A 13,812-nucleotide genomic window follows, 5' to 3' on the forward strand; every position below is an offset into this window, starting at 1 on the left:
GTCTCTTCCTCCACCTTGAGCTTGAAAGTGCGCCAGTTCTACCTTAACGAGTTGACGTAAAAACAAAGCGATGTCTTGGGAGGTGGAGATGTCCACACTTGCAACCGTGGTGACGTTGTCAAGTCTACCAAATTTTGGCAATGCTCGTCGCGTCTTCAGCGCCTCAAAAGCACGACAGTGACGACTTACGATCACACGACAGTGACGATCACAAGGCGTACGCAGGTCTTTCTTTGAGATAAGAAAATTGTAGACATCTTCAGCAATGCCCTTCAGAAGATGTCCAACCTTATCTTCATCCGACATGCCCGTGTTGACAATTCTGCACAGTTTCAATACTTCTTCAATGTAGGTTGTGCATGTTTCCCTGGGCAACTGTGCTCTTCGCGAAAGCGTATGTTCACCCTTCTTTCTTTTTGAAAGTGTGTCTCCGAAGCAGCACTTGATTTCTTCAATGAGCCTTTCCCATGTAGTCATCGTGCTCTCGTTGTTATCGAACCAGAGTAGTGCGGTTCCGGTAAGAAAGAAAACGACGTTATCAAGTCGCGCCGAAGAGTTCCACCCATTGTGGCCGCTTACCGTTTGATAATAATTGAGCCTGTCGTCGACATCCTCATCAGCGTTGCCGGAAAAGGTGCACAGTTCTTTTTGAGCAATCTAGCATATGCCTTACCTAGGGTGCTCACTATCATCTTGCATGCTTGTGTCATGGCTGCCGCCAGCTGGTTGCGGTTAGTTCATGCCCATGTCTTCAGGTGGTAGTCAGACCAAGCGCCGGATTCGTCGGAGGGTGCGTAGAAGAAGGTTGTCCAGAGCAATTACACCGCACCTCTCCCAAAGTTGTTACGGACGAGATGGGTTTATTTACAAGATGATCGAGGGGGCGTAGAGACGGGAGCGCAGGCAGTCAGGCATCTTTAAACACACGCGCAGTTCTTCAATCTCCTCTTCTTCGGCTCCACCGCGCAGCGTAACAATGTGTTATATTTATTTGTTATGGTATTAATTTTGATTGGAATGCATACTAGGATAACAGCACCGTTGAATTTCAGTTACTCGCTGGCAATCAATAATTTATGCTCTCTACTCAACACCGGGCATTTCAACATACTATTGCTTACAGTGAATAAGTGAAACTCCTTACAGTTTCAAATAAATTGACGGCAACGCAAGAAATGGCTGATATAAACACAAAATTCCATTCTGTATCAGTCGGGGATATTAGTAATTCATAAATGCGCGGATGCCTAACTGCTCGAGCGTTTTCTTTTTTTTTTTTTTTTTCTTGTCATCGCACCATCGAAATGCGGTCGCCGTGGCCTGGTTGGAAGTTGCGACCCAGAGCTCGGCACGCCATACCCACTAGGCTACCACGGCGGGCTCTGCCTGCGGTCTAAAGAGAGCAAACAAAAGCCATGACGTCGTCCTTACCACGGCCTCCTTCCGTCTTATGTGCTGCTGCTGCGGCGTCGGCGGCTGTCTTGCGTGCTGCTTCTGCGGCATCGGCTGCTGTCTTGTCTGCTGCAGCTTTTGCGTCGGCGGCTGTCTTGGCAGCGGCCTCAGCGGGGGTTTCTCTCTTACCTAGAAACCGGTTACACGTCACATGACGTAGAACGTACATCTGTCTGCGTACACCTCTCCTCGTCACACGTCTCGACAAACGCCAATTGAACATCGACCTCGTCCACGTGACATTATTGCGTCAACGTCTGAGAGTGTGCAGTTGCATGACATTATGTCAGCATTCCGGCATTGCGTGTGAGAGGTGTAGCACAAACATAAACATTACATGACTAAAAAAATTACTCCATGACCCGCTAAAGGGAACCATGTGTGGATGCGAAGCAGCGGGGAGATGGTTAGCTTGAACGGGAGATGGTTTCGCGGCAGCGGCCTGAGCGCTCATCGCGGCGCTGCACAGGAGAGAGAATGAGGCGCGTGCGCTCCGTCATTTTCATACCGCGGAACTACCGTGAGGCCCCCAGCGGAGTAGGCAGCTGTCGCACCACCTGTCGTGCGCGCTGCTCCGGATTCCTAGAGGAGAGAAAGGGGGGAGCGTAGAAGAGGAAAGAGAGGAGGAGGGGACGCGCATGCGCTGTGGGGGTGTGGCACGCGGGCGCCGCTCCGTAGAGGATTCCTAGAGGAGAGAAGGGGGGAGCGTAGGAGAGGAGAGAGAGGGGGAGGGGGCGCGCAATCGCTGTGGGGGTGTGGGACGCGGGAGGGACAGACAGAGCCGCCGGCAAGAAATGCTTCGCATTTAATAACCCGCCCCGGTGGCTTAGCGGCTGTGGCACTGATCTCCTGATAAAATCCCGGCATTGGCGGTCGCTTTCTGATAGGGGCGAAATGCGAACACGCGCGCGGGCCGTGAATTGGGGCCACATGAAACATCCCCTCAGGTGAGACAAATTTCCAGAGTCGCACACTACGGCGGGCCTTTTAGTCGGAGACTGCTTTTGGCATGTAAAACCTCTGTATATAGGTATATGTTTAAGCATGATCGGAATTTTGACCTGTGTGGTGCATAAACATAAGCATCTGGCCCCCCACGAGAATGACATCCCCGAAACAAGGAAACAGCACATCACCAGATGCAAGTTCAGTGTTTTGTCCGTAGCGGTAAAGAAATGTGATACTACAGCATCACACGAACATAATCTTTTTGAATGCAAATTTGTTGAGACTGCTCAAATAACTAATTGCTTTGCCCCAATCGAGACAACAAACTCTCGTGTAGGCGGCTTAAATCTGAGGCATTCTTCTTGAATGACTGGACGTTATTGAGCGGAGGTCATGTGCACCCTGCGCTCGCTCAGGAATGGCGCTATGTGCAGTAACCACGGCTATCCTGTAGCCGAATTACAGGGAACAGTTCTCACTTGTATCGATCTTTCTCTCTTGAGGCACCAGTAAGTGCTCATATTCCTCACATGCGAAGCGAAAAGAATATTTGTCAATTTCAAACAGTAAATTCTCGAACCAAATACAAGTCAAGTACACTGACTATTACACTCCTATCGTAAATTCCGAATAATTGCACACTGTTCCAGGAGTAATAAGACTAGCACCACTTTAGAGATCTCAGTCCTTAAAGAGAGAAAATAAGTTATGAAAGGCAAATAATTTAACCAGATTAACTGTCCAGTTGGCTACTCTGCTCAGGGGGGAAGGACAAATGGCAGAAAAGGAACGCAACTGACAACGACTACAGTTTTTTGTTCAGTCCATGGTGGTTTTACAAAACACACTAGTACTTTCAGAGCAACTCGGGCCGATGTCAGCTGGGACCAAGATACAAGAATTATCTTTTCCGCAACAGGACCGTTGTCAAGCTTGTCGAGCCTGTACAGAACGCTTTTCTTGGACCACTGAAACGAGTACAATCACAGAGACGGTACGCAGTTATTTCTTCGCGCTCACAAAGTTCACATTCGTGACTTTTGGCCGCTGCAGAAGGAGTAGGCATTGTTGAATTCTACTCCAAGCCATAAATGACATTACGTCCTTAAAATGTGCTGCCTCATACATCGGCGTTCCCGTTGACCATTTCTCAGAAGCCACCCTCTACCAATTGGGGCGATATTAATTGCAACGGCAATGTACCTTTTAGCAGATTTCGGGGACGCATATGTCAAGCGTGGTGCTAGCCTTAGGACTTTTCCTACGCAGTTTCGCAATTTCGATAAGCGAGCTACGCGAATCATTACAACTGGATACCTAGACATAACGATTTCTTATGCACGTATAATTCCAGCTTCTTCCAAAATCCACCTAAACAGGCGGAACAACACTTTCTCCCGTAGGCGATTTCAAAATCGCATTTGAACAGAAATATAATGCGTGGTAGCACCAAGTTCGTGATTAGACGAAGCTCTCTGTAAAATAAAGAAAGGGTCTTTTGGGCACAACATTCACGCAGAAAAATGTAGAAATTTAGTGACGCGGCGATGTGAAATGAACGCTGAAATATTTTGACCCTCCTGAAGCAGTAAAGTTGCAGCAGTGAAGTTGCAGAAAAATTACAGAGGTTAGGCTACCTATCAAGGACTGTACTTGATTGTCATGTTCATCAGGAGCTATAGAAGAAAAATGAACAAAGTCCCAACTGCAGTAATGACTAATAAAGCGGAGTCTTGGAACGACGAAAAACTGAGCGAGTGAATAAATGCCGATCTGCGGGCAAGTGAATGATCGGGCATCAAGCAGCCTCTTTACAATTATACATACGGCCTTTTTATAAATTTCTAATTGCATCAAGAGCAACGACCTTGATGGTCCAAATAAATGTTATTTTTTTCTCTCTCTCTAATGGCAACTTGAGTAAAACGCTTTCAGAGTGCATAGCAGCCAGCATGTCTTTCGCTCATAGATGTCTTTCACGTTTGCGTTCATTCCTCTCACCCAATCTTACTTCTTGGTTATGTTTCGCTTAAGCTTCACCTGTACATGGTGTTCAACGCTTGAAGACCCAGTTAACTGTCCAAAGTGTGCCGCTCCAACTTCTACAGTAGGCATTCATCACCTGTTAATGGTGTTCCCAGGAATGCTGGATGCTCGGGAGAAAGATTCTCAGAGATTCCAAGCTAAGAACAAGTCAAACAGTCTGATAAACGCGTTGGCTCGTGGACGACAAGTTGGCTAAGCCACGATTGCAATTTAAGCATGTGAAGGGCATTCATGCTTTTATTTAAACAAGCATCTGTGCCGTAGGGTTAAGATTCTGAGAAATAAAAACGTCTAAGATTATCTAACTAATCGAAGAAAAAGTTTCAATGCAGGCATAAACGGAACCAGAAAACTCACCGGTATGTTTTGCAGCTGTGGTGACAAGCCAGACAAAAAAAGCCGAAGATGGCAACTAACTGCAAGAAGTTCATGTCTGGACGCGGAGCTGCTTCCTTGTCTATCCTTGTATATACGAACGGGACTGGTACCACTATCGCCCGATGAATACGACCCTGTTTCAGTGAACTCATGCACCAAATATGTGGTCTCCTTGCACTCACTCGCTTGCCTATACCTTTTACGGAACTAGACACCTCGGATACACCGCGGACGCGGTGAATGCTGCCTACAAAGCTGTCGTCCGTTGACGTCACCTATGACTATGAGGAAGGCGCAATGAGGAAGGAGCGAGCTCAATGCCTCCTTTTATATTCATCACAGCCATGTTTATTTTCATCTGCGCCGCTGGTTAATGCGTCTGGCAATGTACAGCATCATAAAACCAGCGAGTCTACATGGCGCCAGCGCCTGTACAGTTGTGGGCGGGGCCAGACTCGCGGTAGCCATCAGCGATCAGACAATTCTCGTGCGACGCACTGGATGGAACTTGTTTTTCATGAAAAACAAGTTTTCATGAAAAACAAGTAGCAATTTTTTTATAACCTCGCGGAAACCTCATGCACACGGCGTGTCATCTGCCGTGTATAGCGGCGAGGGGCATCGGGGTCGGCGAATGTATGCGCGGATGTGCAGTGTTATTTCCACTTCAAATGTATTCTAAGAATAGTCGACAGGTGGGCGAGCTGATACTGATTCATCTTTTTGAACAGACGTTGCGGTGGGACAGGACACGAGGAAACAAGTGAGACAGTTGAGCGCCGACTAACTGATTTATTGAAAGCACGTTATCCCACCCAAACTAGTCTCCAGCCTAGGTGACGTGTCTCCATCCACGTTATCAGCGTAGCATGCAAAAACCTTCAGGTAAACTTTTAAAAAACCAGCCTATACGTGGAAGGCCACGTGAGTCAACGGTAGTATGTGGAACATAGGTACAGCTGGCAGCGAAAAAAAACTAGCACAAGCGACCGATCACCCGACCCAATAAATTGCGACACGTGACGCTGTTGTTCCCCAGCACGCCGAAAACGACAGTGAATCATGCGGCACTTTTCATACCAGTGTGCCTGGGAACAAGAGCGCCGCCTGCCGCAATTTATCTGATCCGGTGATCGGCCGCTTGTGCTAATATTTTTCCGTTGGAGCTGTACGTATATTCGATGTCATATAGATTCATGTCAGATGTATTCTGCTGTTGTGTTCGCTTCAGCAGTGGTCCTCACTGCTACAATACTTCGAACGCGCCGCGCGGTCGACCCTCCTGCGATATTGACATGTGTACTTATTTATCCTCTTCTCGGGGATTGCATTTCAGCCACTAATAACTTGAAGTTATCACTCAGCGCAAGACGCGCCTGCATGATTGGAACATACTCGAATGTTATCGATGGTTCTTTTTTTTTTCTTCGAATGGTTTACCTTAGGCATAATACAAGGCATGTCAAAAATACACGAACATATTTGACTGAATTCAACGTTCCACGTTCCATGAATTCCACGTTCAAGATCGGTTGGGCGGCCAGGCCGAACGCTTGTTGCCCGGAGCTGGCGGAGGCGGCTTAGGTTATGGTCTGGGCTCGTTCATAATAATTGTGTCACTGTCAAATTTTGAATTGTACGGTCACAAAATGGGCTAGATGTATCGTAGAGACCGTGGTACTGTTGTGGCCAGAGAGCGGTCACAGACGGGGTGACCGCGACCCCGACACGCAGCTTCCGTAACGTAACCTCCTCTTGGCAGGTTAATCTACCAGGGAGATCTGACCCACACGGAGGTATAAGAGCTCGTGTGGTACGTCGGAGGTTTTCGTTTTCCTGGAGCAGTTGTCCGCAGGCGTCTTCAGGAAAATGCGGAAGTGGGTACGTCATGTTCTCTAGGTGGGTTACCAAACCTACTTCAAGTAGACCCGGCATGGCTGCTCGAGGCACCCACTGGACGCGTATCACAATATTCGTAGTGGCAACAAGACGGTGAATGCTATCTGACAGTAGAGATGACTGGGATACCCTGTGTATGTCGTGGATGGCTTGAGTAGAGTCCGTGCTAATGATGAGCTGAGAATATCGAACAGCTTGAACAAAAGGGAGCAACGCGGCCATGCCGTCTCGTATGGCGGCAAGCTCGGCGAGATAGGCCGGCGGTGCAGAATCGGCAATATACGAGCACGTCTGGCCTGCCTCTGGTATCAATGAGCCCACGAGAGCTGTGTGAATCGTGGTGCCATTAACATTGGCATCAGTGTATGCTACCAGAGTCGGATCGTCTTGATTATCATCGGTGTGACGAAGTCGGGAAACTTGAGCGTTCGCCTGGCGAGGAACCGGGCTATGCACACAACCAGGAGGCTTATTGTCGCCCTGTTCCACGGAGCTACATCGGGTGTCGTAGAAGCTGGATTGTGTATTTCATGTCCCAAGTAGCGGGCCAGTGCAGCAGCTGAGCAAAACTTCGATCGCTTAAGGGCGTGCGCGCATCGACGTTGGTGCGCCAGTTTGCCGAGAGTGTTGAGATGGGACCCGGCCTGTAGGGTTGGCAGCGGAGTGAGACGTGGTAGTCCCGTTATGGCCCGCATAGCTTTGTGATTATTGGTCTTAAGGCGAGCCAATTCTGTCTTCGTGAAGTATGGAAACTGGACTCTGTAGACGAGTCGTGTTTGTAGTACGGAACGGACAAGACGGCGAGCCATGTAGGTGCGCGCTCCACCAGATTTCTTTGCAATACGACGTGTCAACTGTATCGTTTCCGCGGCCTGTTGCTTTGCCTTCTTGACCCATATTCCCGCAGATCCGGAAGCATCCGGAAGGCCGAGTACACGGATAGTTGAAGCCTGGTGTAGTGGCTGCTGATCCAGATTTAACTGAAGAGGCCGGAGTGCCAGTAGACCGCGCCCATACTTGTTCGCTACTGACATGTACGTTGTCGATTCCTTGGAAATTTCCAGCCCTATCAGAGCACACCAGTTGTTTGTTACGTTCAGAGCCTCTTGAAGCGCTTGTTCTTGGCGGCAGATTTCAGGATAAACTGATCAAACGGTGATGTCATCTGCATATATTATGCATTGCGCGTTACGTGTCGTTGCTAGCTTCCAAGCTAGAGGAAGGGCAACGATGTTTAAAAGGACCGGTGCGAGCGCACATCAATGTGGGACACCCCGATGTGTGACGAACTCACCTGCTGCGTGGCCAGCCAGGCGAATGGAGAAGCTACGAGCGTGCAGGAAGATTTGGACTAATGAGCAGACACGGCTAGGGAACTGAAGCCAATGGAGAATTCCAACAATTACTTCGTGACTCACATGGTCATGCGCTTTGCGAATGTCCATTGCCAGAATGGTGCGAATTCTTCGGGAGTGGCCTCCAATGAGAACCATAGAAGAAAGGTATGCAAGGCCATCGTCAGTGCGATATGGCCAGGATATTACCAGGAGTATCGCTCGAGCCACCATAATGTAATATGTGTCGCGAGCATGCGCTCCATCAGCTTGTCAAACATTGTGGTTAGTGCTAATTGGGCGCATATAAGTGATATTGTCCTGGGGCTTACCGGGTTTGGGAATAGGGGCCGTTTCTGCATGACGCCAAGAATCAGCAATAGCTCCATCTAGCCCAAGCTCCGTTTATGGCCCAGTACCAGCACATCGCGAACCTTGCCTTCCGTGTTTTTATAAAGTTCATACGGTATGCTTTACCCGGCTTCGACAGGTCTATCGCCGCTAAAACTTTCGCCATAGTGAAGGCAGCTTCTATACCCTCGATGTCGGCGAGCGTAGGTGGCGTGCCTGCGTCCATGGGAAGGTTTTTTTGAACAACGAAAGGAGGCGGTGCTGTGCCCAAAGCAGGAAAAAGGTGTAGGCGACCGTTTCCGTAAATAATGCTCGTGTCTGGCCAGATGCTAACAGCGCGCAGGTTGTGGGTTCTGGAAGGCGCCGACCACGTTCTATTACATGGAAGATGTGCGAAATAGATGCATTGGACGACGAAGGGCCAAGGGAAGAGCGCCAGTCTATCCAGCGGCCACGTTATAAGCGGTGTTCATAGCGCCGAGCTACTGCAGTAAGGCGTTGGGCCTCCAACTGAAGGGGATTTAATGATGGGTCACGTTCTGATGCAAGTTCTGCTTGGCGGCGCGACGCCCAGAGACGCAGAAGTTGCAAATCCGGAGCGGTTCGCGATTCATGAACCGACGACGTATGGGTTGCCTTAACTAGTGCCGCACTGCGACAATGGGACGGGTATTGCATGGAGCTGGATACAGTGTTTTCTGATACCACCCTATATCGATCCCAGTCCGCAACTCGACACAGCCGGCGAAGGTGGCCTGTCCCGCCCGAAGATAAGCCAAGCTGAACCGGATAGTGGTCACTATACCCCAGCAGTCGGGTTCACATGACCACGAGACAGTCGTCCTTCCCAGCCACCAAGAGAGGTCCGGTGAGTGTAGCGGCGCGCGAGGGTAGTCAAGCCTAGTCACACTGACGAGTAGGCACTGACACATTATTAAGCTGCGTGAATTTGCCGTCCATAAATGTGTCCAGCGCACACGTACCACACGCACTGGAAATGGCGTAACCCCATTTGGTGTGGGGCACGTTAAAATCCCCTGCTACCATAATGGGGCAACCAGGATGTTTCTGTCGTAGGTGCGCCAACCAGCCGAGACATAACCGAGCCGCACGACCACTGTAGGGGCGTGCATAGTGCGAAATTATGATAACGTCCGTGCACGGCCACGACTTCTCGCCATAAAGTGCACCACCGTGAAAGATCAACACAGGTCTCATAAAGGGTGGATCGTACATCAGCTGCAGCCTTTCCTGGAGGGACATCAGGCGTAGCACTCCTACGGTCCTGCATTCAAGGTGATGAGTATGCCTCAAATCCTGAAATCGGTGACAGGCCGTTAGTTTCTTGAAGCAGTAGAAACCAAACACGCAGCCTCCCATATATGAGACGCTGGCGCAGCTCTCCGACCTTCCCGGCGATGCCGCGGCAATTCAACTGTAAAATGCCTTCTGGCGCACTTGAAACCATCAGAGGTAATATGTTGGCCACTAGAACCAAGGTGAGATGCTGGAGCTGTTGAGCCACGAAACGCAAGAGTTCTTGGGGTGAAAGAGACTTTGACATAGATGCTGGGTTAACCACATGAGCAGGATTGGACGTCGACGACGAGTGCGATGACCGCGCTCCGTCATGACGACGATGGAGCAGTGTATGGCGTTCCTTGAAACGCTGGTTTTCCTTTTTGAGAGTGGCCAGGCGAGCTTCGATCTCGAATTCTTCATTCGCCAAGAGAAACGGCGGGTCTTTCATCGATTGTGATGCCCGGTGCCGTTGTGGTCGCGAAGTGGACACCCTAACAGCTGCGCCATATGTAGGTTTGGTCGCATCACTTGTCACTGTACTTGTTGTCACCTGGCTAGAGTCTTCTTCTAGCGATGCCAGAACGGCGTAAAGGTCGTACATAGGGACTTGTTTCATCGATGGACCTTGAGGGGCGCTTGACTGCTGGCAATAGCGGCGTTGTTGAGCTTTCTTAGTAGCTTTCAACTTAGTAGGGCATGTCGTGGAGGTGATGTCATGATCGTTTGTTTGGCATAGGCCGCATCGAAAGGATGCTGATGGGTCAAGCTCCATGGTGTCGTCCTTAGGTGGAAATGACCACGATGACCTCATATGCCCCTGTGTAAAGCATGAGTAGCAGTACACAACGCAGGGTTTGAACGGGTGCAGGCGCAGTACGCAGCCGTAGTACAGAATACATTCCGGTGGGGAATTAGTACCTTGAAGCGTGATTAGGCACGTATGACCACTACCTAGGTAGCGAGCAGCCCCGACCTTGTGCGTGGGACACGATAGTTCTTGCAGGAGCTTTTCAGGTTCTTCGTCATGGTCAACGCCATTAACCACATAGCGCCTTAAATCAGTACCACTGGCGAGGTACGCCTGGACTGGAAGGACACATTTATTTTACACTTGGATCTGTTGCAGTTCTGCTGGTTTATAAACTAGTGTCATAGCAGGCACATATACTGAGATGGCATTGGTAGGTTTGTGTAGTGCGAAACCTTGAAATCTGGACGTCTCGAGGCAGGCATCCAGAGCCGCTTGAATGGTACGGTTAGGCAAAGTGGACATGTCGGTATATAGCACGAGGCTTGAGAACTATTTTGTACCACGATATCATTGGTGGCACCGGAGGCGTATGTGTCCGTCGAGGGGGTAGGTCTTGTGGTGAGCGAAATCGTTTTGGCGCCACTGGAGCTGCGTTTCCATCCGCTGGAAGGCTATATAGGTTGCGTCCTTCTCTTGGCCGAGGTCTGCGCCGTGACTGCAGGGCTGCCATGCTCCGTGCTGGTGGTATCCATCCTCAGGTTACTTTCTCCGCACGATGCACTCGTCCCCGATATGGAGACGCTCCTGGCAAGAATGCAGTTGCATCGGTAACGTTGCGGACCTTCAACAAAGTGGACAACAGCTTCAATGCTCCGTGCCAAGGTGGCGAGTGCCGCGGGTGCACCCGCACTCGCGAAGCCGCACAAGAACTCGGGCTGGACGCCGCAGCAGGAGGGTGTAGATGCCGACGAACCCTGTAAATAGGCGCCAGTAGTGATTATGAACGGCCAAAGCAGCCCATAAAATCAGCTCTCCAGTAGCGGAGAAAAAACCAACAAACGGGGCGAAAATGTGAAGCTACCGATCGATGGTTCTATCCGTTGTCTGTTGTCACCGAAGCTTGAGTAATCTGATTGTATGCCCAACTGAAATTGTGCAGTACTTTCTGGAAGACACACGGGAGCCAGCGATAACTCTGGAACTTTCGATGACTCATGTATAAAAACCGTCGCGCTTGACCGACGTATAAGATTTTGACGAACGCCGACCATGTTCGCCGCTATCGCCGTGCTTTGAGGGTAACTTGCTTTTGTGGGCACAAGTTCGCCCAATAAGAGTAGTTTCGTCCATTCACAGTTTCGATACTGTGTTCCTGACCGTCACTACCACGTGACAATACAGCCTCGTCGGCGGTTGCAACAGCTCATTGTAATTTGCTGTCACGTAAAGGTACCTCCGGCACCCTGCACACCACAGTCTGCACCCGAGCGGACATTTCCAGCGAGTCGCCTACACCATTCCCCAAACGCTGGGCTAGTATCTGTCTCTTTGTCAGTTTACCGCGTCATTCAGCCCTCTCCCCACCCCGTTACTATCACAAGGTTGCGTCCCTGTGCGTTATCCTGCGAGCTTTTCTCTAGCTCGTTCCATGACAGAGCCAGTGTCTGCCCTGGAAAGGTCCCTACCACCACTCTCTTGTCGCCTTTCACCATCTCCACAGTCGCCTCTGAGCACCTAGTCAGGTTTTATGCACCGGAGATTATCACTCGTTCACTCTCTCCTACTGACAAGGTCTCTTCTTGCCTCTCCTGGACCTCCTTTACCGCGGTACTCGGATTTGAAACGGGGCATTGATCCCATCGCTGATCCTTTCCCTTTGTGGTATAGCTTCAAGGTAGGTGTGCCTCTGTCCCGCTGGAGAAACTGCACGTTCCGAGCGTTCCACGCAATCCACGCGGTTTTTTGGCTCTCCCGGTCCTGTACCGCCGGGAGATGGCGCGTTCACTCGGCATCACTGGTGTGTCTACCATTTTCGCTCATGATGGCGGCCTCTGTTCAGTTTTTCCTCGGCTGCTCAAACTCTGTACCGCCTTCCATGCATCCCGCTCCATGCTGAGCTCATTTTTTAGCTCTTTGACCTGCTTCACTAGCTCACCCTGGACATCCTCCATTTCCTTTAGTCTCGAGTCGACGGCACAGTGCCTGCATGTCGACTCGATTTCATCACGTACCACCACACGGACGAAGGACGATCCGGGAATATGTTTGCCGTCTACGATGTATTCATGCTAAGATGTCATCACAGACTGCAATGGCTGTGCTTCAGAATATGTACGAATAATTTCGATTTTTGAGGATTGTATTTGGTGTGCTTCGAATATGTACTTTTGACAGCGGACGATGCATTCGCGGCAAGTAAAACTGCCATGTGGAAGGATGGGCAAGAAGCGTCTGTCCTAAGTAATTAAGGGACGCAAAGCAAATGCGCTAGCCATAGATCGTGATGTGCGTAAAGTGTGCTGCCGATCATCGCAAGTGGTTCCTCGCAGTGGTGTGACAATGCACAGATTTATTTTCAGAAAAGCCGGCAGAAGTATAGGTATATATAAAGCGGGGGACCGCCCTCACAGTCGAACGTGCGGAGTTCACAATGAACTCCTTTCAATGCAAGAGCACAATATTCAGACGAAGTGATTTGGCAAGGGCATCGCGATGGTACAACACCGCGATTGGATCCGTTGGCCGGATCACCACGGCGCGCGCACGTCCGACGAGCCCGGCGAGGTCGAGGTTGTGCGCAGAAGGCGAGAAATGCAATTAAGAGAGCAGAATCTACCCCGACAAGATGGCGGAGTAACGCCAACTTTCGACGTCACTGAGCTTCACGAAACGTAACGCCAGGGTCTCTGTTTTTTCTTCCGCCATGACCTTGAGGGTATAGAGTTAGTATACTAACTCTAGAGGAAAACCTGGGCAAGAAAGGCGGTAAGTGTAAAGACGCCGCCATATTGCGACGACTCATTTTTGTAGCGCTAAGAACACTCAAAATATTTTGCGAAGAAAAGCGTTTACACCAAGCAGCTACGCATGGAAAGCGATTAAAAGTCATTCCGTACATTTTTCAGAAAGATCGGATGGCTATTTATAAACTTGGGATGTATATTTTACGGCGCCTGAAAGGCTCCGTTTGCAGGCGTCTTAACTAGACGGCGCCAACATCCTAAGGGAGGCTTGCGATAGCGTTAATTGCCCGTCTCGTCTGAAACGCATCTCGTCGTCGGCGCCTGCGCGCCTGCACAGGGTAGCCACATGCCGCCGCCCTCACGGTTGCCTATTTCAATGCATGGGCGC

General features: G+C 50.1%; 1 protein-coding gene across 1 annotated transcript in view; it reads right to left on the reverse strand.

Annotated features, from left to right (window-relative positions):
- The window catches only part of LOC119453576 (neurofilament heavy polypeptide-like), a 512,698-nt gene that overhangs the window by 441,278 nt on the left and 57,608 nt on the right, over positions 1–13,812 (reverse strand). Inside the window, exon 4 of the mRNA XM_049667992.1 lies at positions 1,432–1,581. Within this exon, the coding sequence (XP_049523949.1) occupies positions 1,432–1,581 (150 nt within the window). The remainder of the gene's footprint in view (positions 1–1,431; positions 1,582–13,812) is intronic.

Source organism: Dermacentor silvarum, chromosome 5, assembly GCF_013339745.2.
Source record: "Dermacentor silvarum isolate Dsil-2018 chromosome 5, BIME_Dsil_1.4, whole genome shotgun sequence".
In the NCBI taxonomy this organism is placed as follows: domain Eukaryota; kingdom Metazoa; phylum Arthropoda; class Arachnida; order Ixodida; family Ixodidae; genus Dermacentor; species Dermacentor silvarum.